The sequence below is a fragment of the Onychomys torridus genome, chromosome 8, assembly GCF_903995425.1.
Source record: "Onychomys torridus chromosome 8, mOncTor1.1, whole genome shotgun sequence".
Classification (NCBI taxonomy): Eukaryota; Metazoa; Chordata; class Mammalia; order Rodentia; family Cricetidae; genus Onychomys; species Onychomys torridus.
Window position 1 is genome coordinate 104,206,149 of NC_050450.1, and position 23,507 is coordinate 104,229,655.

The 23,507-nt window shown below is 44.5% G+C and overlaps 1 protein-coding gene across 3 annotated transcripts in view; it reads right to left on the bottom strand.

Moving 5' to 3' along the window:
• Rnf157 (ring finger protein 157) overlaps nucleotides 1-23,507 on the bottom strand; it is a 74,404-nt gene that overhangs the window by 41,027 nt on the left and 9,870 nt on the right. For all 3 annotated transcript variants that reach the window (XM_036195026.1, XM_036195027.1, XM_036195028.1), the window contains exon 2: nucleotides 14,181-14,299. In XM_036195026.1, coding sequence (XP_036050919.1) covers nucleotides 14,181-14,299 — 119 coding nt within the window. The remainder of the gene's footprint in view (nucleotides 1-14,180; nucleotides 14,300-23,507) is intronic.

The following is a 23,507-nucleotide window of genomic DNA, read 5'->3' on the forward strand; positions in this document are numbered from 1 at the left end:
TTGGATGTAACTGGGAGTGGAGGGCAATGTCTGCTAATTGATGTCAGATGAGGAAAAATACAATCTCAGTTTGCAGTGTACGACATTTGCTGTGCCTTTTTTTTTTTTTTAAAGCTGAGCTAAATCCCCAACCCCTGTGCTTTTTTTAAATACAGTAAACAACAACTTTGCTGCAAAGTAAACAAAAACTCACAAATATATTTCCTTCCTTCCTTCCTTCCTTCCTTCCTTCCTTCCTTCCTTCCTTCCTTCTTTCTTTCTTTCTTTCTTTCTTTCTTTCTTTCTTTCTTTCTTTCCCAAGACAGGGTTTCTCTGGGTAGCCTTAGCTGTCCTGGAACTTGCTCTGTAGGCCAGGCTGGCCTCTAACTCAGATATCTGCCTGTCTCTGCTTCCCAAGTGCTGGGATTAATGGCATGGGCCACCACTGCCTGGCTCACAAAAACATTAAGGGGCTGGAGAGATGGCTCAGCAGCTGAGTCCTTGCTGCTCTTGCAGGGAACCAGGGTTCAGTCCCCATCACCAGCATAGTGGCTCCCATCTACCTGTAACTCCAGTCCCAGAAGGTCTGCACCCTCTTCAGGCTTCAGTGGTCTCTTGCACACAAGTAGTGCACTTAAACTTATACAGGCAAACACAGGTACAAAAGAACAAATCAATTAATTTTTAAAAATTATAGTAAGTAGGGGCTGGAGAGATGGCTCAGAGGTTAAGAGCACTGATTGCTCTTCCAGAGGTCCTGAGTTCAATTCCCAGCAACCACATGGTGGCTCACAACCATCTGTAATGAGATCTGGTGCCCTCTTCTGGCCTGCAGGTATACATGCTGTATACATAATAAATAAATAAACCTTTAAAAAAAATTATAGTAAGTAGAACATATGGCTCACTACAGTTAATTCATGTATTAGTTCTGCCCTCTAAGGAAAAAAGTATATGACTAATTTCTGTATAATCAGAGCTCTTATTTCATTTGCCCATGGACAGGCAGGCCTGATCTAGAGAATGAAGTAAGTAAATCCCTCAGGGATGCTGTTTAAATGTTACCTGTTAGACTTTTTGGCACAGAAACCTTAGCTTTTATAGCCTTTAGTAGAACTGTTTTATTAAAATTTACTATATCTGCTGGGCAGTGGTGGCGCACGCCTTTAATCCCAGCACTCGGGAGGCAGAGGCAGGTGGATCTCAGTGAGTTCGAGGCCAGCCTGGTGTACAAAGAGAGTTACAGGACAGCCAGGACTGTTTCATAGAAAAAATCTTTCTTAAAAAACCAAAAAAGAAAAGAAAAAGAAAAATTGCTGGGTGTGGTGGTACATATAATCCCACCATTCAAAGGCAGAGGCAGAGGGATCACAAGTTCAAAGCCTGAGTGGCACCCCAAAAAAGAAAAAGAAAAAAAAAGGCAGAAAATTTGACCACAATTTTCTTTGAAATGTAACGCCAGTAAGCACAGTTTCCCGTAAGGGACCACAACGGCGACAGGAAGCGGGTGAGAGTGTACTCGCTGTCTCGGATGTTCCAGAGACATTTCGAGGAAATCCCGATGCCCAGATGGTTTAGAGCTTGTCTACTGAACACCACAGCAGCTCTCTGCCCTCAGCAGCACTTCCCAGTCAGAGATGCACACCACACATCTTTCCCCACACTTGTGTAAGAGTGTCTACACTCAAGTTAGTTTCTCCCTTCCCTGTGCACCACAGCTCTGTGTGTGTGTGTGTGTGTGTGTGTGTGTGTGTGTGTGTGTGTGTGTGAGATATTATAAGCTTTAGGGGAAAATCTGCTTCGAGCTCAATTTTGTATCACTGTGTGATGAGATCAGCACATGCAGAAATACATGCTAAAAGAACTATGTTAGTGACAAGATGAAGCTTCAGAAGAGTAGAGCATGTGCCCCAGCATGACTCACTAAACTGTGAACACTTGCCTCTCAGACTAAAGTGCACATGTGTACAATTAACACTCACAAAGTAACTGAAGTGAAGAAAGGTTACCAGGCAGTTTTGTTTGTTTTTGTGACAAGGTCTTGCTATGCAGCCTGGCTGGCCTCAAACTCACTCCATAGACCAAGCTGGTCTTGAACTTGGAGCAATCCTCCCACCTCTGCCTCTTCAGTTCTGAGTGTGCCACAGTACTGGACCTGTGGAACAATAGTTATTGAATTTATTTGGTATTTAATATTTAAGCTAAGTGATTTAAAAGTCCAAGTGTGACACCAGAAGTCAGAAGATCAGGACCCGGCCTCTGTTCTCTCACTGACTTGATAGAGGACACTCCAGACAAGCCACTATGTCTCTGGACATCAGTGTCCCCATCTGTATAACAAAATTTACAGTCCTGTCTATCTTACAGGGAGACTGAGATCAAGTAAAAATCCTGTGAGAGGTGTGCCGCAGAAATAGAGGCTCTCATCAGTGACCAGCAGTGGTGACTCAGAGTGCCTGCTCTTTTGTTTTTTCCCTTTCATAATGCCACTCTGAGGGTGTCTGCATACATGTGCAAATACTAATGGGTGGGAAGGCAGAGAATTCCCTACAGCCTAGAACAGCTCTCCAGGCCCCACTGAAAGCAGGACACTTTCAGTGAGATGTGAAGTCGCAGGAATCCAAAGACAAAAGTCTTCACAGGTTGTCCTATACAGACAGCCTGGTGTCTTCTTCCATGGTGGTATACTTGACATGATTAAGTTTCCTGTCCTTTTAGATGAACTTTGGCACCAAAAAGTGAACCACAGATGTAGTGTGCATCCATAATCCTAGTCTTAGGGAGGTTAAGGCAAATCAGCAGATGAAGATAGCCTTAATTACAAGAGATCCTTTCTTCAAACAAACAAACAACTTGAAGAAAACATCAAACATCAACTACTGTATCTAGCTACAAGTCAATGAAGATTAAGTTCCTTTTTATTTGTTTGTTTGTTTATTTATTTTTGAGCCGGGTCTCTCTACATAGCCTTGGCTGTCCTAGAACTTACTCTGTAGACCATGCTGGCCTTGAACTCGCAAGTCTACCTGCCTCTGCCTCCCTAGTCCTAGGGTTAAAGGCGTGCGCCACACCCAGCCTCAGAGTAAATTCCTGCTGCCCTAAGAAACCCGAGTTTCTGTGGAACACTCTCCCCTGCGAAGCTGGTGTGATGCTACACTGCCTTGTTTTGCGGCTAGTGAAATACTCCATCGTCTTACCACACTCTGCACAGCTCTGGGCTAGCACCAGTGGCAGCTCAGAAAGCATGACAATGTGGAAGGGGGACAGAGAAGCAGCTGTGAAGAGACTGAACAGGGTGAACCGCATGTCACTTTCTATTAGTAACATTGTAACAGAAAATGACACTGCAGCTCTTAAAATTTTTAGGCAGAATCTTTTAGAAAGAAAACCCTTGTCCCGTATTTTGGAAGCCTGAACTATATTGTTTATTCAATTTCCCAATGAAGGCAACAGACTACCTATGTATAGTTTACCTTTTAAACTAGATGTATGTGGGGCTAACTCTCATTCTTGAAGTGTAGCTTGGAGAACTGGCGGAAACTGTGAAGTTAAAAGTGCTTCTCGGCTCCGAACACACAGATCTGAAGGCCTTCAGTCACCACAGCAGCACACGTGTGTGTTCTGAAAGGGCAGTGCAGGGATTAAAAATGCCTAGGAAGCCGGGCGCCGGTGGCCTATGCCTTTAATCCCAGCACTCAGGAGGCAGAGCGGAAGCGGGTCTCTGTGAGTTCAAGGCCAGCCTGGTCTACAGAGTGAGATCCAGGACAGGCACCAAAACTACACAGAGAAATCCTGTCTCGGAAAAAAAAAACCAAAAACAAAACAACAACAACAAACCCACCTAGGAAGAATCAACCCATGGTGGTGGTGGTGGTGGGGAACTGGGAGAAGAAATGATCACAGACCCGTGTGGAAAGAAAACACTAAGTAAGCCTCTAGATGGCAGAAACTAGCTGTAGTCAGACTTAGAAGTTGCCGGGACATGATGGTGGGAGACTTGAATCCTAGCACTTAGTCTGAGGCAGGAGAGGGGCACCAAGCTCAAAGCCAGCCAGGTCTATATATCAAGACTGTCTCAGAACAAAATAAAACAGCAGAGGTTCCTGCAGATGGGATTTTGGAGGTGGATTACCCAGCAGATAGTGAAGAGGATCCACTGTGGGGCATGGGTATGATAGATGGTCCCTGGCATTCTGTGAATTTTTCTGCAAGGTGAAGGGAGACAGGGGCCATGTGACCATTTAATGCACTGGCTGGTTTGAAGTCTCTGGGACAGGAGGTATAGGAGAGATGGTTACAGCAAAACTGTAGAGTGAATGGTGGTTATTAGAAGCCATGCAATGCAAGCTGTGAGTGGTGGTGGTGGTGCTGCTGCTGCTGCTGCTGCTGCAGCACACCTTTAATCCCAGTACTTGGGAGGCAAAGACAGCTCTCTGAATTCAAGCCCAGCCTGGTCTACAATGCAAGTTCCAAGACAGCCAGGACTACACAGAGAAACCCTGCCTCAAAAAAAAAAAAAAAAAAAAAGCAAAAAACAAACAAATAAACAAACAAACATGTATCAAAAAGAGAAAATGGCAATCAACAGTGTAAAGCCAACTCTACAACATCCAGAAAGCCTTCTCTGGCAATAATGAAACATAATCATCTCCTGCAGGCACAAGACAATGTTTAAGAGCAGCAGAATTTAGGCTGCACGCCTGTAATCCCAGAACCTGGGAGCCTAAGGCAGGAGTTCAAGGCCACCTTAAACTATACAAGGAAATCCTGGCTCAAAACAAAACTTCATCCTGGGGATGTAGCTCAGTTAATTGGTAGAATGCTCACCCTGCATGCAAGGCAGAGCATAAAGTTATAGACACGGAGGTGCATACCGGTGATCTCATCTCTTGGGAGGTGGAAGCAGGAGGATCAGGAATGCAAGTGAGTTGTAGGCTAGCCTGAGGCACGAGAGACAGACAGACAGGAGACAAGTGGGAAGGAAAGAAGAAAGGCTGCAGAGTGAAGCACAGGCTGGCCTTTCAGTGAAGACAAGTCTGCTATGTGAAGGGCCTTTGAGTGAACTCTAAGACTTTACTGGAAAATCCCAGATCTCCAGATTCACTGGGCCTGTGAAAAGGGCCACTTTCTCTCCCTGAAAATAGAGGAGCCTGCCCTTACCCTTATCCTCTTTGCTCAACGACTACACAGTAAGTGTAACACTTGATAAGGCAATACTTGCCCTACATACCTGCCCCCACTTGCCCTCCTGGCCACCCTACCCTATCACATATCAGTAAGAGAGGAGGGATTTTTTTTTTTAAATGTCAGAGGTGTTGAGAGACCTGAATAATACATCCCCTGGCAGGCCTTGAAGGAATGGGAAAATGGGAAATGTAATGAAGAAGCATTCAAAAATCTCTACACAGAGGAGCAGCATCCTAGAACAGGCCTGACATGTAAGTCAGGAAAACTCACTAACTGGCTATATCCTTTGGGAGGGCCCAGAAGATGCCATCATCACTACAGTCCAGATTCTACCTCTCCTATTGGTTACCAGCACAGAGTCATCTTCTATGCATCAGTGATCAGTGTGCTCTTCACTCCTGCTGAGTCCTGGGGTCTTATCTGGATAACTGGTCATCTGTACTCATTCGCACAATTCACTTTATGTCATCAGAGTTCTTTCAGAATATGTATTAATTGGTCTCCAATTAAACACCTGCTGGTGAGGAGCTGGAGAGAAGAATTACCTGTTAAGAGCCTTCGTTCTTGCAGAGTACCTGGGTTCAGTTCCCAGCACTCACACGGTGGTCTATAACTGTCTGTGACTCTGGTGCCAGATTATCCACCACTGTCTTCTGCCCTCTGAGGCCACTGCATGTATGTGGCACACATACATACATGTAGGCAAAACACTCATACATGTTAAATAAAAATATCTTAAAAGTTGCCAGGTGGTGGAAGCACAAGCTTTTAATCCCAGCACTTGGGAGGCAGAGGCAGGTAGATTTCTGGATCTCTGAGTTTGAGGCCAGCCTGGTCTACAGATTGAGTTCTAGGATAGTCAGGCTACTCAGAGAAACCCTGTATCAAAACCCACCCACCCCCGAGAGAGAGAGAGAGAGAGAGAGAGAGAGAGAGAGAGAGAGAGAGAGAGAGAAGAGAATGTTTAAAAAAAAAGAAAAGAAAAGAACAGGGAAGGCAGGAGGTATAGCTCAGTAGTAAGAAAGCTTGCTTAGCATCCAAGAGTCCTGGGTTTAATGCCCAGCAAAGCAAATATAAAAAAAAAAAAACAAAAAACCAGACATAATTTCTTCTCTTCTTCCTTCTTCTAGTGAGTATAATATGTTTGTAATTTAAAACAGTTTTAAATTCCTACACAGCTAAGCCAATGCACTAGGTTTATAGCTAGTATACACACTCCATGTTCCTCATTTGCCCCAGTAATTCATTCCCAGAGAGCTTCTTCCCTCTCTCTCAAATATCCAGGCTCTCCTGCGACCTCTTTCTATCCTTTTAATTTACAAAACTAACCCCCAAAGTCTATGTGCCAGATAGACATACAGAACTTTACTCACTATCAGATGTTTCAAAGCATGCAACGTTCTGTTTCACTAACCTCAGCCAACCTGGAATCCTGTTGGTGTGTGTGTGTGTGTGTGTGTGTGTGTGTGTGTGTGTGTGTGTATCTGTGTGTGTTTTGTTTTTTTAGACAGTCTCATTCTGTAGCTCATGCTCGCCTCTAACTCACAGCAGTCTTCCTGCTTTGCCTTCTGTGTGTGCCAGGATTATAAAAGTGAGCTACCTTCAAAGGTCCAATGAATCAGGGGGGCGGGGTGTCTCTGGTTCATGGTTTGGCAGTAAATATACCCAGACATCTCCATCTAGGATTAGTGTGTTGCCACATCTGGAAAACAACAACAACAATCCTAAAGTAAACAAGTTCCTGCCTTTCTGAGGCTTGGTTACTGACCATCAACTTAATCTCCTCACACAGCTGGTCAGTGGCAAAGCACACGGTACGGTACGGTGCTCACAGCCCTTCCCACGGGGCCCATTTGTCTTCGCAGCCTTGCCTCTAAACACCATCCCACAATCCAATGCTACAGACTACTCTGCTCTGCTTCTTCCTGCTCCTATCAGCTCACCGCCAACGCCTTGCCCAGATCTCCTCCCTGGACCTCTAGGTGGAGGCCTCTTTCAGATGACCTTGCCAGGGCACTCAGTCTCCTCTCCCACAGCTCTTAGCCAGCACATCATGCTGAGAGGAGAGTCTGCTTACTCAACCCTGCCTTCTACAGGAATATCAAATGGCTGACAGAAAAATCCTTTCTTTCTCCCTACCTCCCAAATTCCTACAACGTTATTTTGTGCAAAACCCTACTTCACAAATTAATATACTTAATTAATCAAGTTCCTTTAAAGAGCCTGGTCTGAGAAGGGCACTGTGGTAAAATCCACCAGTTTTAGCTACTTAGCAAACTGAGGCAGGAATCACTTGAGTTTAGAAGTAAAGGGCCAGCCCAGGCAACACCGTAAGACCTCACATACAAGTCTGATGAACTATGAACTGTATCTGATCCCTGGAACCCACCATGCAAGGAGAGAACCAACTCCTGAAAGTCATCTTCTGACTGCCAGATGTGTGCATGGCATGCAAGCAGAAAGATTTCAAAAGAGAGAGAGAGAGAGAGAGAGAGAGAGAGAGAGAGAGAGAGAGAGAAACCTTGTCTCTAGTTGGGCATGGTGGCACACTTGTAAAACCAGCACTTGAAAGGCAGAGGCAAGGATCTGTTATATGGCAAGTTTGAAGACAGCCTGGGCCACAGAGACTATCTTTAAATAATAATAACAACAACAACCTTGTTCTTGTTCTGGAGGTGTAGCTCAGTGGTAGAATACTTGCTTGGCAAGGGCATGGCCCTGGGTTCCTGTCCCAGCACTATAAAACTAGGAAAAAGGATGCATTCCCCCTGCACACATGCTAATAAGAACATGCAATTTGTAGATGGTGCATGTAGTACAACTTTGGGGCACACTAGGAAGAGAGGAAAGCAACACACACACTCGTGTTCCTTAGCTCTCGCTGCCCTTGCCACGGAGAACGTGAGGAGGAAGTCACAAAATAGACTCCACTTCAGAGCACACAACACCATGTGAACCCTCAGGACTGGACTAAAATGCAGCAGCTTTCCCCCTAACAGGAGGAACACTGTGTGGACTCCTGGCTACAAACAGCAGAAAGAGAGAAGGCGTTGGGAACTTCGAGCTTTAACCGTTTTTCTCAGCAAACCAGGTCGAAACAAGGGAGCAGAGAGGCAGTGCCTGCACTGTCCAAGGCGAGGCACTCTTTAGCTCCCATTTCCCCACCATGCTTCCCAGAGGCCTTCAGAAGCCCAGGCATCACTTAATACAGCGCTGAAGGGCTGGGGATGGGGGTGCACACTTGTAACCCCAGCTCTTTGGAGATAAAGCAAGGGTATCTTGAGTTTGAGGACAGCCTGGGCTACACAGGAAGACCCTGCCCAAAACAAACAATGAACAAAAATTTTAAAAATCCAACCAGTACCTCAAACCCAATGTATGTGCTAAGGGCTCAGCTCAGTGATAGATGACTTGCTTCATGTGCATGAGGCCATACGTTTAACATGTAGCACTGTAAAGATAAGCCAGAAATGAAGTAAAAACACAGTGAATGGTCCATCTACCCACAATAAGCAGCAACTGGAGAAGTAACTAGCTGAAATGTTGGCAAATATAGCTGTCACTGTTCCAGGCTGCTTTTCATCCAGCAACCCGAAGGCATCAGAATCGTCTCCACTTTATAAGTGGTAATCTGAGACCTACCAAGGTCATAGTTTCATGTCAAGATAAAAATAAGACTTTAAATCTCAAGTCCCATTCTCTCCAACCACCTCTCTGTACATTCAGATGCTGCAGACTTGGCTCACAATGAGCCTTGATAAAGTACATTAAGTGGTGCTCTCCAGCACTCCAGTAAGAACCACAGCTAGATCAGGCAGACAGAAAGAAGGCTTTGCAGCTGCCCATTCGGAAATGACAGGAAACACCTGTTAACTCCTACAAACCCAGGAGCCAGAAGGTCTGTGGAATTTATATTTCAATGACAATTCATTTCAACACATTTCTTGGCCTGACCCTGGCCCCTCTGGAAAGAGGAGTAGCTCTTGCCCCCTGCTGCTAGATGGCTGTAAAAGGCAGTCCTCTGGGCTCTCTGTAACCTGATGCTCACTAGCAGACACCCAGTCCTGTCACTTGAGAGTAGAAGTCATTTCTTCAGAACTAAAGCTTCGCATCTACTCTCAGTTTCAGGATGTCCCCTAATCAAACATAAAGAGCAGCCATGGCAAAGACCAGAGGTCAGCTCAACAGATGGAATTACATACCACATGCTTGCCCTGGGAGGGAATGCTCCAGGAGGCACTCCAGGAGGGCATGGCAATTCTTGGGTCCTTTTGGAGCTCAACCAAACCCACAAATGTTCTTGGTGATCCAATCCACACAAACAGTTCATGGCCAGGACTCAGAAAAGATTGTGTATGCAAAAACAGAAGAGTGCTAAGGGTCTGAAGTAGACTGTGGGTTCAAATTCTGACTGGCTACCTTACAGGCTTGGCAATCTTAACGAGGGCCTTTCTCATTAAGCTGAGGACAAAATGAGGTAACACATCTAGTGCGTAGGACAACCTGCCTGACAGCTAGGACGAGTTCAATACATGTGGGTCTTTATTAGCAAGTGCCATGTAGGGAGAAGAAGGAGAAACATGCTGCATATTGCTTTTATTTTATTTCATGTTTGAGCCTGGCCTGGCCTCACAATTCTCCTGCCTCAGCACCCCAAGTACTGGTGTTACAGGAGTGAGACATCACAGCTGGCCTATTTTGTTTTGTTTTGTTTTGTTTTGTTTTGAAATAGTGTCTCCATATGTAACCCAGAGTGGCTACAAACTTGACATTCTCCTATCTCAGCCTCTTAAGTGCCAGATTGCAGTCACCGACCCCCATACCCAACTTAATATGATTTTTTAAAAAATCTGTTTAGTATTAAACATATTTAATGATTGCTACAGATACACACCAACAAGAAGACCAATGTCAATACTCCCTTGGGGAAAAGCCTCATACTTAAAGGTCAAGGCTGCTACCTAGTAATTCAGGAGGAGCTCAGTCATTCAGGGGCCTCCATGGAGGTGTAAACAAGATGACTCACCTTTAGGAAAGTATGCCATCATGCATAAACCTAAATGAAAGAAGCTTTTGTGTGGTGATATTTTATTTGTACTGAAATGTGATTTTATTTGTATATTAATAAAGTTGCCTTGGGGTCAGAGCAAGCCATAGCAGAAGCCGGGTGGTGGTGGTGCATGCCTTTAATCCCATCACTTGGGAGGCAGAGCTAGGCAGGATCTCTGTGTGTTCAAGGATACAGCCAGCATGGCAACACATGCCTTTAATCTCAATACCAACCATAGAAGACCTGGAGGTCTGTACAGACAGGCAGTGATGAGGAGATCATGTGGCTGGGTTCATAACCAATGAGAAGGCAGAACAGAAAGTCTATATAAAAGACAGGACACAGGAAGTAGCTCTCTTGCGGAGAGGAAAGACTGAGCAGCAGTGAAGGGTAAGGTTTTCAGCTCTCAGCTATTGCTCTGACCTCTTGGCTTTTAACTCTGCAATTGGCTCTGTGTTTCTTATTTAACAAGATGGTTACATCTACACTTTTGCTTATCTGTAAGTCATCTTTATGGCCAGAAGAAGACATTTAAATACACACACACACACACACACACACACACACACACACACACACACACGTGTTCATTTTCTAAATTGACTGGGTGAGTCAGGAACCTCCCTCATCTGGCTCTCAGGGACAAAGGAAGCACTCATCTAACAGCTAAGGCAGTAGGAGCAAAATCAAGACAGACATTCGATAAAAGTACTTGGCATAACCTGACTTGAAGCAGAAGGGGTGTGTGTGTGCGCGCGCACGTTTTGTTTCTGATGTATCACAGACAGGCCTAGAACTTGCCATTCAGCCCAAACTGACCTTGAATTCACAGAAATCTTCTACATCCTGTGATGACAGACATGGACTGGAATGTTATAGACCGCTGGCTGCACCTTCATTTGTCCTACTATGGAACTAGTACTACTAGGTACGATGTTACAAGAGGAGTCAACCAAGACAGAAAGGATGAAAACTACCACTGCCAATAACAACCTTCTCAAATTAAAGCTTAAGCCGGGCGGTGGTGGCACACAATTTTAATCTCAGCATTGGGAGGCAGAGGCAGGTGGATCTCTGTGAGTTGGAGGCCAGCCTGGTCTACAAAGCAAGTTCTAGGACAGCCAGGGCTACACAGAGAAACCTTGTCTCAAAAAAAAAAAAAACAAAAACAAAAACCTAAAAGTGAAGCTCAGACAGAAGTGTGGTGGTATTGTGTCCCCCAAAATATTCACCCTAATAAACTCATCTGGGTTCAGAGAACAGAAAAGCCACTAGATACAGAGGCTAGAAAACGGTAGCACTCACACCTTTAATCCTAGGCATTCCAGAGGCAGAAATCCCTCTGGATCTCTGTGAGTTCAAGGCCACACTGGAAACAGCCAGGCTTGGTGACATGAGCCTTTAATCCCAGGAAGTGATGGCAGAAAGCAGAAAGGTACATAAGGTGTGAAGAGCAGAAACTAGAGGCATTTGGCTGGTTAAGCTTTTAGGCTTTGGAGCAGCAATTCAGCTGAGATTCATTCCGGATGAGGACACAGAGGTTTCTAGTCTGAGGAAACAGGATCAGCTGAGGAACTGGCAAGGTGAGGTAGCTGTGGCCTGTTCTGCTTCTCTGATCTTCCAGCATTCACCCCAATAACTGGCCTCAGGTTTGATTTTATTAACTAGACTTTTTAAGATTCATGCTACACAGAAGTCTATCAACAGGTCAATCTTCTAAAACATAATTTCTTCAAGTCACTCACCAGCTCAAACTCTTTAGAGTCTTCCCACCACCTAAGGGATGAAGACTTCTCAGGCAATGCAGCCCACTCATCTCTCGCCTCTTGTTTTGCTGTAGGCCAGCCTGCCTCCCTTCTTTGTTTCGGGAGGGACAAAGACAGTCACTTCAGCCCTGTGTCCACAACACCTACTACTGTCCACAGTCCCTGGCACATGGCACTTGCCCAGTAAATGTCTGCCAACTCTACAAATACAGGAATGCTTTTATAGCTGTCCTCGGTGCCTCAGTCAGGTGAGCTCCCTTCCCGCCCACCGGAGGCCCTCTGCACGGTACCCTGCAATCTGCCATAGCACCCTCCCACACTCAGTCCCTTCGGAGCTCAGTCACTCCAGATCTTCACTTTTATCTGCACATCTCCTGTAGTGCGTTCTATCTGCCCCACTAACAGGGCAGGTTTGGGAAGAGAGAGTTTCCAGAGGCAGCCAGAGACAACGGAAAGAACTGATTTTTAGCAAAACAGACCTCCTTAGGAGACGGTGAGAAAAATTTATGTAAAACACCTGGAAAGGGGCCAGGGACCAAGGACACGTTTCCTATAGACTAGCTACTACCATTACTCAGCGTTCAGAACCTTAGATCTCTCACTGATGAAATGAGAGTGACAGGAAGTGCTGGGACAGGTAGCTGTAGTGGCGTACGCTTGCAATCCTGCACTCAAGAAGCCAAGGCAGAAAGATTGCCATGGGTTCTAAGCCACAGAGTGAGTTCCAGAACAGTCTGACCTACCAAGTGAAATAATTAGAAGAAAAAAAATCTGGGCTTGGGTTTGGTAATCCATGACTTTAATCCCAGCACTCTGGAGGCAGAGGCAGGTGGACCTTAGTGAGTGTGAGACCAGCCTAGTCCACAAAATGAATTCCAGGACAGCCAGAGCTACATAATAAAGACTCTGTCTCAAAAAAACCAGTAAAATAAAACAGTCCTACAAGGCCTAGAGATGTAGTACTTATCAATCATGCGTGCAGATTCAATCTCTGGCCCTCAAAACCAGTGTGTCCTCTGGGGAGGTCTTCACATGGAGTACAGTGTCTGGGCCTTCCTCAGCACACAGAGACCACTCAAGAGCCACTTGGCAGCTGGGTTTGTTTGTTTGTTTGTTTTTCACGATTTATTTATTCTTATGTGTATTGGTGTTTTGCCTTCCAGCAGGTCCCCTGAAACTGAAATTACACACAGCTGTGAGCTGTCATGTGGGTGCTGGGAATGGAACCAGGGTCTTCTGGAAGAACAGCCAGGGCTCTTAACCCCTGAACCATCTCTCTGGCCCCACTGGGGGCTGTTCTTACAAAGTCTCATGCAGATTCAGAGAAGGTGCTCAGTGAAAGTCTACAGAGCCAGCTGCACTGGCTCTACCTACAGTCCCCATCGTTAGGACTCTCGAGAGAGGACAGCAGAAGGCTGGAGGAGGAGCTGAACAAAGAGCAAAGAAAGGTGTGTTCTATTCTGTTTTCTGATTTGAGACAGGATCTCACTATGTAGTCTACTGGTCCTCAACCTTCCTGATGCTGGGACCCTTTAAAACAGTCAGTTCCTCATGCTGTGATCACCCCCAGCCATAAAACTATTTTCATTGCCACTTCACAACTGCAATTTTGCTATTATGAATCATAATGTAAATAACTGACATGCAGCATGGTCTTAGGAGATCCCTGTAAAAGGCTCATTTGACCCCGGGTTGAAGACTGCTGATGTAGCCTAAGATGGCCTTTAACACACAGCAATCCTCTCACCTCGGCCTCCCAAGTATTGGCATTACTTGTATGCAACTCAAGGACCAGGGAAACTTCATTCATTCATCAGCAAACATTGACCAAGGCCTATAATTTTGTACTGGCTTTGTGTTACGTCTAGTACCCAACAGTACATATCACCCTTGCTTTCTGAGAGAGGAGAGCAGACATCGAGCAGAGAAAGTGACAACCGGATAGGAACTGCATGCTGCTGAGTGCCATGAGGGAGGAATGCAAGTGAGGGCAAGTGAGGGCACTGGCCAGGGCTGTCGAAGAAATGTGAATCTCAGGAGAGCTCCAAGCTCTGGGACTCAGCTCCCCCTCCCCACCACACCCCCAGACTGCAACAACTTATCTTGGGTTTCCCCTAGCCTAGCGGCACACCTGGCTCCTCAAGCCCCCACTGCACCAACAAACCCAGGCCCCAGGCAGTAAAAAGATTGTACCCTACCGCCACTGGCCTGTTTCCCAGGAAGTTCAGGTCGCTGTTCTCTCCAAAGAGGTAACCTTCCGGATGCGTGGAATCAAACTTCTCTCCTCCCATGATGAAGTGGCTGGCAAAATAGCTGCCTGGGGAGTGACAAATAAAAAAATCAGACAAGCAGGGTGATGGCAGATGGGACGGAACAAAGGGTGCTCTAAGTAAAAGAGGCTACGATTTCAAATAATCAGATCCATTTCTTCTGATTTCAGGCCCTGGCACAAAATCAGCAAAACCATATCAGACAACCCCAAACAACAAACAAAACAGGTCACTACTGTTCTTGTAACAAGCTTGAGGCCTCATCCTGAACTAAAATATCATTAGCCAAAAGTCAAGAAAGTCCATGAATGCCCACTAATGAACCTATTTGTATTTCGCTACTGATCATCTGTGTGGGTGTATACTCGTGGGGGGGGGGGGGGCAAGTGCCAGAGGTCACTATCAGCTGGCCAGTGAGTCCAAAGACTCACCTGTCTCCATCTTCCCATGGTGATCCACTCGGGTTTTTACACAGTTCAAGGGCCTGAACTAAAGGTCCCCATGCTTATAGAGCAAACACTTTACCACCTGAGCTGGCTCCCTACCTCCTACTTGGTTTTGTTTTTGTTTGAGACAAGGTCTCACTCTGTGCAGCCCATGTAGTCCTAGAACTCATGATCTTTCTACTTCAGCCTCCCAAGTTCTAGGATTACAGGCATATACTACCAGGCTTAGCCTGGTCTGATTTTCCTGTTTCAACTTGAGGTGGTGGTTCCTGAGCATTTGAGAATCTTTACTACAGATATCAATCATATTTATATACAAATTATCTTCACCTAGATCTTTGTTTGTTTGTTTTTCGAGACAGGATTTCTCTGTGTAGCTTTGTGCCTTTCCTGGATCTCACTCTGTAGCCCAGGCTGGCTTTGAATTCACAAAGATCCGCCTGGCTCTGCCTCCCGAGTGCTGGGATTAAAAGCATGCCCCACCACCACCCAGCGTTTGCCTAGATCTTTTAACCCACATACAGAAGTATCAGCACCTGCCCATCCTCACTTCTATACCTCCTTAATCCTTCCAATGAGGCACCTCACACTCACACTGCCCAAGGGAGGCATGAGGCCATATATTTGTAATCCTAGCACTTGGGAGACTAAGGCATAAGCACCAAAGTTCAAGGCCAGCCTAGGCTACAAAGTGAGATCACTTCAACAGTCAGCACAAGAAACTTAGGGACACTGGCAAGCATTTAATGCAGTGGTTCTCAACCTGTGGGTCACAACCCCTTGGGTTGATGGACCCTTTCACAGGGGTCGCCTGAGACCATTAGAGAACACAATTTGTAACAGTAGCAAAATTACAATTAGGAAGTAGCAACAAAAATAATTGTATGGTTGGGGGTCACCACAGTATAAGGAACTGTATTAAAGGATCGTAGCATTAGGAGGGTTGAGAATCTCTGATCTAGTTGTATATTTTAACTCTGATAGGGACACAATTCCTCTTACTCCAAACTTCTTGTTTTTGTTTGCTTGTTTTGGGTGGTTTTTGAGACAGGGTCTCATGTAGCCTAAGATGGTTTCAAACTCACTTAAGTAGATGAGGCTGGCCTTGAACTTTTGCCTCTACTTCTCAAGTGCTAAGATTACAGGCTTGTGCCACCACACCTTGCACCCTCAAATTTCTCTAATCTGACTCTAAGGTAGACTATCCAAAGGATTCATACCTTAGAAAACTGGCAATTCTCTCAGATACCCCCCACTCTCAAATTAACACAAAGGAGTTACAAAGCCACAAAGCCCTAAGTGTAACTCAGCCAGGATAAATCTAAACTCCCAGGCAGCTGTGATTTTTGAGATTTTTTTTTTCCAGCAAGCTGAAAAGCTGTGTTTTAGTACTTTTGGCTGTAGAGAAGGCACAGGAAGGGGAGGAGGAGGCAGCTGCAACAGAAATCAGAACTGGACATTCAGATTTTACTTTCTAGACACAGAGTTGGAGTCCAGAAACACCTATTAAAGTCAACCATGTGGCTAAGATCACTCACCAAAGCATGAGGCAATTCTTAAACTAACAATCAGAAAGCATTTGCAGAGGGTGGCAGTACACAAGTCAAAGTAACACTGAGCTGCAGCTGGAAAGAGCCAGCTGAACCTAGAAACACAGCATCTGGCTGCAGTGACGCAGCATGTAGTGCACCCCAGGACAGCATCACTATCCATTATTCATGCCACACACTTGCTGGTCCTCTTCTCCAAGCGCATAATTGATAGAGCAGAGGTGCCTGGTTGCCTTCAGTAGAAAGCAGTCTTCTCAAATAAACTGCCATTGCTATTGCCTCTGAGTGAGATGTATTTTCTACAAATCAGGGATTATATGTTTCTTACACATTAGATGAAATGAGAAAAAAAAGATTCTGGCTAGGTATGGTGGTGTGTGCCTATAGCTATACAGCCAGAGTTACATACTGAGATCCAGCCTCTAAAAACAAAAATGAAAATAAAAAACCGCCAAATCTCACTTCTCAATACCAGTCTAGGAAAACTTTGTGACGACTGACTAAATGATCTGTCAGTCTCTTAACCTCTCAAAGACATTTCCAGTCTCCAGGCCATGATGAATGCTATTCTCTACACTGGGCTACTTGAGATTGTGTAACCAGCTTTTTTTGTTTGTTTGTTTGTTTTTTGTTTTTTGGTTTTTGGTTTTTGGTTTTTTGATACAGGGTTTCTCTGTGTAGTTTTGGTGCCTGTCCTGGATCTCACTCTGTAGCCCAGGCTGGCCTCAAATTCACAGAGATCCTCCTGGCTCTGCCTCCCGAGTGCTGGGATTAAAGGCATGCACCACCACAGCCCGGCTATGTAACCAGCTTTAAAAGTCTATACTCAATGCCATTTGCTCCCAATAACTCCATCCTTTTAGAGATCAAGATCTTTATTTTATTCAAAAAGACTAATGGCCTTCCTGAGGAATAACACACCCAATACAGAATTCATGCCTTGCACAACTTGGTAGTTTTGGTAACCATCACCATGAGTCCAGTTGAGGACATTTCCAGCTCTCCAATATTCTAGTATTTAGCCTGGCACAATCCCCACTGCCTCACCAGGGTGGTGGCTAACACCTTTGTCTTACTCACAGTTCTACTGCTGTCAAGAGACACTGTGGCAACTCTTACAAAAGAAGCGTTTAATCAAGGGCTTGCTCACAGTTTCAATGGGCCAGTCCATTATTATCATGGTGGGAAACAGGCAGGTATGGTGCTGGGGCAGTAGCTGAGAGCTTTACGTGCTGATAGGCATTAAGGCAGCAAGCAGAATGAAATACTGAGCCTGGCAAGGGCTTTTTAAACCTCACATTTCCAGTGACACACCTCCTCCAATAAAGCCACACCTCCTAATCCTTCCCAAACAGTCTATGAACCAATTGACCAGGCATTCAAACATATGAGCCTGTGGGGGCCATTCTCATTCACACCGCCACAGCCTGTAATCCCAGTTCTTGGGAGGCTGAGGCAGGAGGACTGCTCCAATAGCAAGGCTAGTTTTGGACATATAATTAAGTACAGGTTATTCAGGACTATCTAGGAAGACCTTGTTTCAAAAAACAAAAAACTGCTCCCCAAGCACTAGGATTAGGGCTTTGCGCTGTGATACTTGGCAGCAGCAGTCCATGGTCCACCAGGGTTTTGTTTGTTTTGCTTGAGACAGTTTCACTATGTAGCCCTGGCTAACCTGAAATTCAGAGATGGGCCTGCTTCTGCTTCCTGAGTGCTGGGATTAAAGGCGTGCACCAACGCATCCAGCTAGTCCTCCTATTCTTAATGTAGCTCAACAACAAAGCTCAATAAATTTAATGTGGTCACACAGCTGGTAGCTGTTTTAAGGGAAACCTGTATTTTGCTGGCTTTGTCGCAAAATAAGTAAATAAATAAAACCAAAGAAATGGAAGAAGGCAGTTGTTAGCTGCTGCAGCACCTGGATCAACTGATTAGTCAGGTAATAAATGTTCTGTTTTAATAAATAACAAAGAAAGAAGGCTGGCTACTGATGAGGTTTCAGAGGCCATGGAAGCAGTTGGGCATGAGAAGGGGAAGGGTTATCAATTGAAGCTGGTGCTGAAGCAGCTAACAACTGCCCTCTTCCGGGTTTTGCTTTGTTTATTGTTGTTGTTTTTTTTGTTTGTTTGTTTTTAGTTATTTATTTTGAAATGCAGTCAACAAAATACAGGCTTCAGCTTAAAACAGGGCTAGGTTTTTTTTTTTTTCCCCCAACACTGGCATCTACCAGCTGTGTGACCACATTAAATTTATTGAGCTTTGTTGTTGAGCTACATTAAATAAAAAGTTATTTTTGAATACAGTTCCATTTATTGCAGTATTTAGGAATATAACTCCATTATTCCAAAAGTAAATAGCAAGATTAATATTTTCCACTTACAAGCAGGGTATCTGTTTATGCTGTGACCTTAATAAGAGAAAAATATGTAAAGAGAAGGCTTCTCAGCAAGAACCATTAGAATGAGATAGTGGTTAAAATCTAAAATTATTTATATGTCTGTCCTATACAATATAACATTTTCATGACTTGAGAAAGTTTGAAGGTTTGGTTTTGGAATTTCACCACAATAAGTAAATCACTATTACATGGGGTCTAACTAAACATACAGGGCTATGTTTTGGTCTTTGGCATGTTACATAGTAATTATGTGTTGAAAATATCTCTTGGCCTAAATTTTCTATCTAGTTTCAGAAGGCTTTTGTTTGTAAAATTATAAAGGGCAGTGCAGTCCTCAGTCTGTTTCATTTCCTATTTTATTCTGGACAGAGGAGTGTGTTGAACTTACTGGTCCCTCCACCAGATAAGTAAAACAAAAGACTGTAGGTTGGTGTAGAAAAACAAAATGTTTTTGAGACTAAAGGCTCAGATTTACAATTCTTGTTTGCCTCTGCCAGAAAGGACACATTCTCTGGGCTTTATCTGTGTGAGCATTTATCATTTCAGGCACTGTCCTCTTTTGCATGGAGCAGTCCAGGAAAAGGAAAAGTCAGACAGGTCCATGTCCTAAGGTGCCAGTCCTGGTCGGTGGTCTTCTGTATGTACGTATGAAACAGCACAGCTAAGAGTGTGTGCATGTATTTATGCAGAGTTGGAGGTTTTTATCCATCTACACTGCTCCTCATCTCTTTGCTTCCATTGCTTCTCAGCCATGGTCCTTCTTCAGTCACTGAACTCCTTGGTCCACAGGGTCTACTTTAGTTACTGGGACATAGGCAGAGGTTCCTTAAGGAACCTTGAGGATGACACTAAGTTCTATCTTTGGCTGATGGAAATCTTTACAAATAATTTTTTTCTTTTCTATAAACGGACTTTGTAGCTCAGGCAGGCCCCTCCTAAGCTGGGCTATCAAAATATTAATAGGTTTTCAACATATTTATTAGTTTGTTTACTTATTGTTTATGTGTGTGTGTGTGTCCGTCCGTCCGTCCGTCCGTCCGTCCGTCCGTGTGTGCTAGGGATTGAACTCAGGGTATTATATATGCTGGACAAGTGCTTTATCCCCAAGTTGCATCCCCACTTTCTTTGGACTCCTTTGGACTTGATTCCAGAAATTTTGAGAGATCCTTGCTATATGATACAGATAAGATCTCCTAGCCCAACTTGTGCATTTCCTTCCCTAGACAAGGAATGTGACCTTCACTGAACTCTAGATCCTCAGTGTGAAATGCCAATTGGAGACCATGGTCTGCATGCTAGAAGCTCTCAATACCACTTTGTCAGTGGTCATTCCTAGGCCTTTTCAGAGGAGAGCTAGGAGATATTTATAAAAATAAAATATAACACAATTTTTGTTGATATATATATGTATGTATGTATACAAACATACATGCATACACACACACACACACACACACACACACACACACACATAGGGTTTTTTTGAGACGGTTTCTTTGTGTAGCCTGGCTGTCCTTGAACTCACAGAGATGCATCTGCCCGACTCCCCAGTACTGGGATTAAGGGTGTGTGCCACCGCCACCCAGCAATATTTCTAATTTTGTTTTTGTATGAAGCAGGTGTCATGTAGCCCAGGCATTCCTTCAATACACTATTTATCTGGGAATAACTTTAAAACCCTAATCCTCCTGCCTCTACCTCCCAACTGTTGAGATTATAGGCATGCGCCAGCCAGCTTAGTTTATGTAGTGCTGGCAATAGAACCCAGGGCCCTAGGCATGCTAAGGAAACAGCCTACTGACTGAGCTGTACCCTATAACCCTGCTTTTGGCTTTTGAGATAGGGTCTTGCTGTGTAGCCCTGACTGGACTGGAATGTTCCAGACCACTGGCTGGACTTGAACTCCTAGCAGCCCTCTAGCCTCTACCTCCCAAGTGCTGTAATCACAAATGTTCATCACTTGTGGAATTGTCTTGAGAATGGGTTCTAACATAATTCACAGTTCAGGGGTTGGAGAGTTGCTCAGCACTTATGAGCACTTCCTGTTCATCCAGAGGACCGGGATTTGGTTCCCAACAGCCATATCAGCTGGTTCACAACTACCTGTAACTCCAACTCCACAGATTATGATGTTTTGGGCCTTCCCAGGCACCTGCATTCATGCGTACATACCCACAAACATGTAAGTATACCTACACATAATTAAGAATAAAAATGGCTGGGCAGTGATGGCTCACGCCTTTAATCCCAGCCCTGGGAAGCAAAGACAGGAGGATCTCTGTGAGTTCAAGGCCAGCCTGGTCTACAAAGCAAGTTCCAGGACAGGCTCCAAAGCTACAGAGAAACCCGGTCTTGAAAAACAAAAACCAAAGGATAATAAAAGTTAATGGGTTTTTGTTTCGTTTTTTAAGACAGGGTTTCTTGGTGCAGCATGGCTGTCCTTGAACTCGTTCTGTAGACCAGGCTGGCTCAAACTCAGAGATCCCCTTGCCTCTGTCTCCCGAGTGCTGGGATTAAAGACTTTCACCACCACACCCAGCTTAAATGTGAATATTTTTTAAAAAGAACTCATGGTTCACTTGACTAGGGGTATAGCTCAGTAGCAAGTGTACTGACTTGTTTCTCTAAGGCTGGACAGGTAGATGGCAAGCTCTGTTCACACTGCAAATGGTTGATCTTTCTCACTAGTCTAAACAAGTAAAGAAAAAAGGGTAAAAACAAATTTTAAAAATTTATGAGCCAGGTGGTTTTCAGGCTTTCCTTTAATCAGCACTCAGGAGGGAGAGCCAGGCAGACCTCTGAGTTTGAATCCAGCATGGTCTACAGAGCAAGTTCCAGGATAGCCAGGGCAGATATCTAGAGAAACCCTGTCTCAACAATCCCCACCACCACCACCCAAAAAATATGGGTGTGTGTATCTGTTTTTGTGTTTGTGCACATGAATACAGAGAATTCAGAAGAGGATGTCAGATTCTCTGGATCTAGAGGCACAGGCAATTGTAAGCCACCTGATGTGGGTGCTGGAAACCATATGCAGGTCCTTTGCATAAGCAGTACATAAAAGCCAGCCATCTCTTCAGCCCACAAAGCAAATGTTGTGTGATATTTTGACTGTGTTCTAACAAATAAAGCTTGCTTGGAGTCAGAGGGCAGAGCAGATAAGAGACAGGAAGTAGTAAGGAAGGGCTGAGAGGGAATCTCAGCCGTTTTGGAGGAAGGCACAGAAGAGGTAGGAGGCAACTGGGGGCTGCTCCCCTGCTTCTCTGACCCTTCAGGTTCTTACCCCTTTATCTGACTCTCAATTTTTTTTTTTTTTTTTTTTTTACTGATAAAGAAATAATTAGATAAACTAAACGCTTCAGAAAAAAAAAAATTTCCCCAGACAGGGTTTCTTTGTTCTCTGTCTAGCTCTGGCTGTCTTGGAACTCAAACGCTAGCCTCAAACTCACAAAGAACTGCCTGCCTCTGCCTCTCTAATATAAAAATCCTTTTAACTGATAAGGGTTTCTAGGATGAAATGGATTCTGGTGTGTTTTGTTTTGTTTTGTTGGTTTTTCGAGACAGGGTTTCTCTGTACTTTTGGTGCCTGTCCCTCCCTGGCTCTTGCTCTGTAGACCAGGCTGGCCTCGAACTCACAGAGATCTACCTGGCTCTGCCTCCCAAGTGCTGGGATTAAAGGCGTGCGCCACCACTGCCTGGCTTGGATTCTGTTTTAATTCATAGTGTTATACATTGCATATGTCTTCTCAAAAGTTTAGAAAAGAATATTGCCAAAATGTTACTAACCTACTAATTGAATATGAATTCAAGCTAACTTGTATTTGTGTGTCTATTTATTTATGTTGGCTTTTGAGACAGTGTAGCACAGGCTGGCATTGCATTAACTTCTGCTGAAATGAAAATCCTTTCTTTAATCTGTGTATTATTGGTTCCGATTTTAAATTTTTTGTAGCAAAACTTGATTGGGGGGAGGAGGAGGACAGGCTGTCCTTGCACTCCTGGACTAAGTGATCCTCCGGATGCGGCTTCCCTCCTATCAGGGACTACAGGAACATACTGCTGTGCTAGACAGTTTGGTGGGTTTGTTTGGTTTTTGACAGGATTTCAGTAAGTAGGCTGAATTGGCCTTAAACTGACAATCCATCCTCCTCTGTTGCTGAGTGCCGGGATTACAGGTATGCACCACACTGGGCAGCCCTTGATTTGAATACAAAACAAAAACTACATTTAGCTTTAGGCATCCTTTTGAGACAGAGTCTCACTAGTGCTGGCTGTCCTGGAACTCACTCTGTAGACGAGGCTGGCCTCAAACTCAGAGATGCGCCTGGCTCTGCCTCCCGAGTGCTGGGATTAAAGGCGTGAGCCACCACCACCCGGCTCCATCAATCTTTTTGTTTGTTTTTCTCGTTTTTTCTCGACAGAAATCTCGGGGGGGGGGGGGGGGGGGTTAAAAATTTATTCATTCTTAACAGAAATCAGGATATGGCCTTGTTTTTTTGAGACTAGGTCTCTCACTGGCCTGGAATTCTCCAAGTATGCTAGGCAGGTTGATCACTGAGTCCCAGGGAATCCACCTATCTCTGCCTCCTCACTGTTGGGATTACACATACCTGGTGCCTGGCTTTTTACACGGTGCTGGGGATCTGAACTCAGGTCCTTGGGCTTGCTTGGTGAGCACTTTACCACCTCCCCAATCCCTATTTTCATTTCTTTTGGACTGATTTGCAGGAGAATTGATAGATCATAAGCTAAACTCACACTTGACATTTAATTACACTTTGCAATTTTATTTATTTATTTATTTATTTATTTATTTATTTATTTATTTATTTATTTATTATGTGCACAAACAGAGATGTGC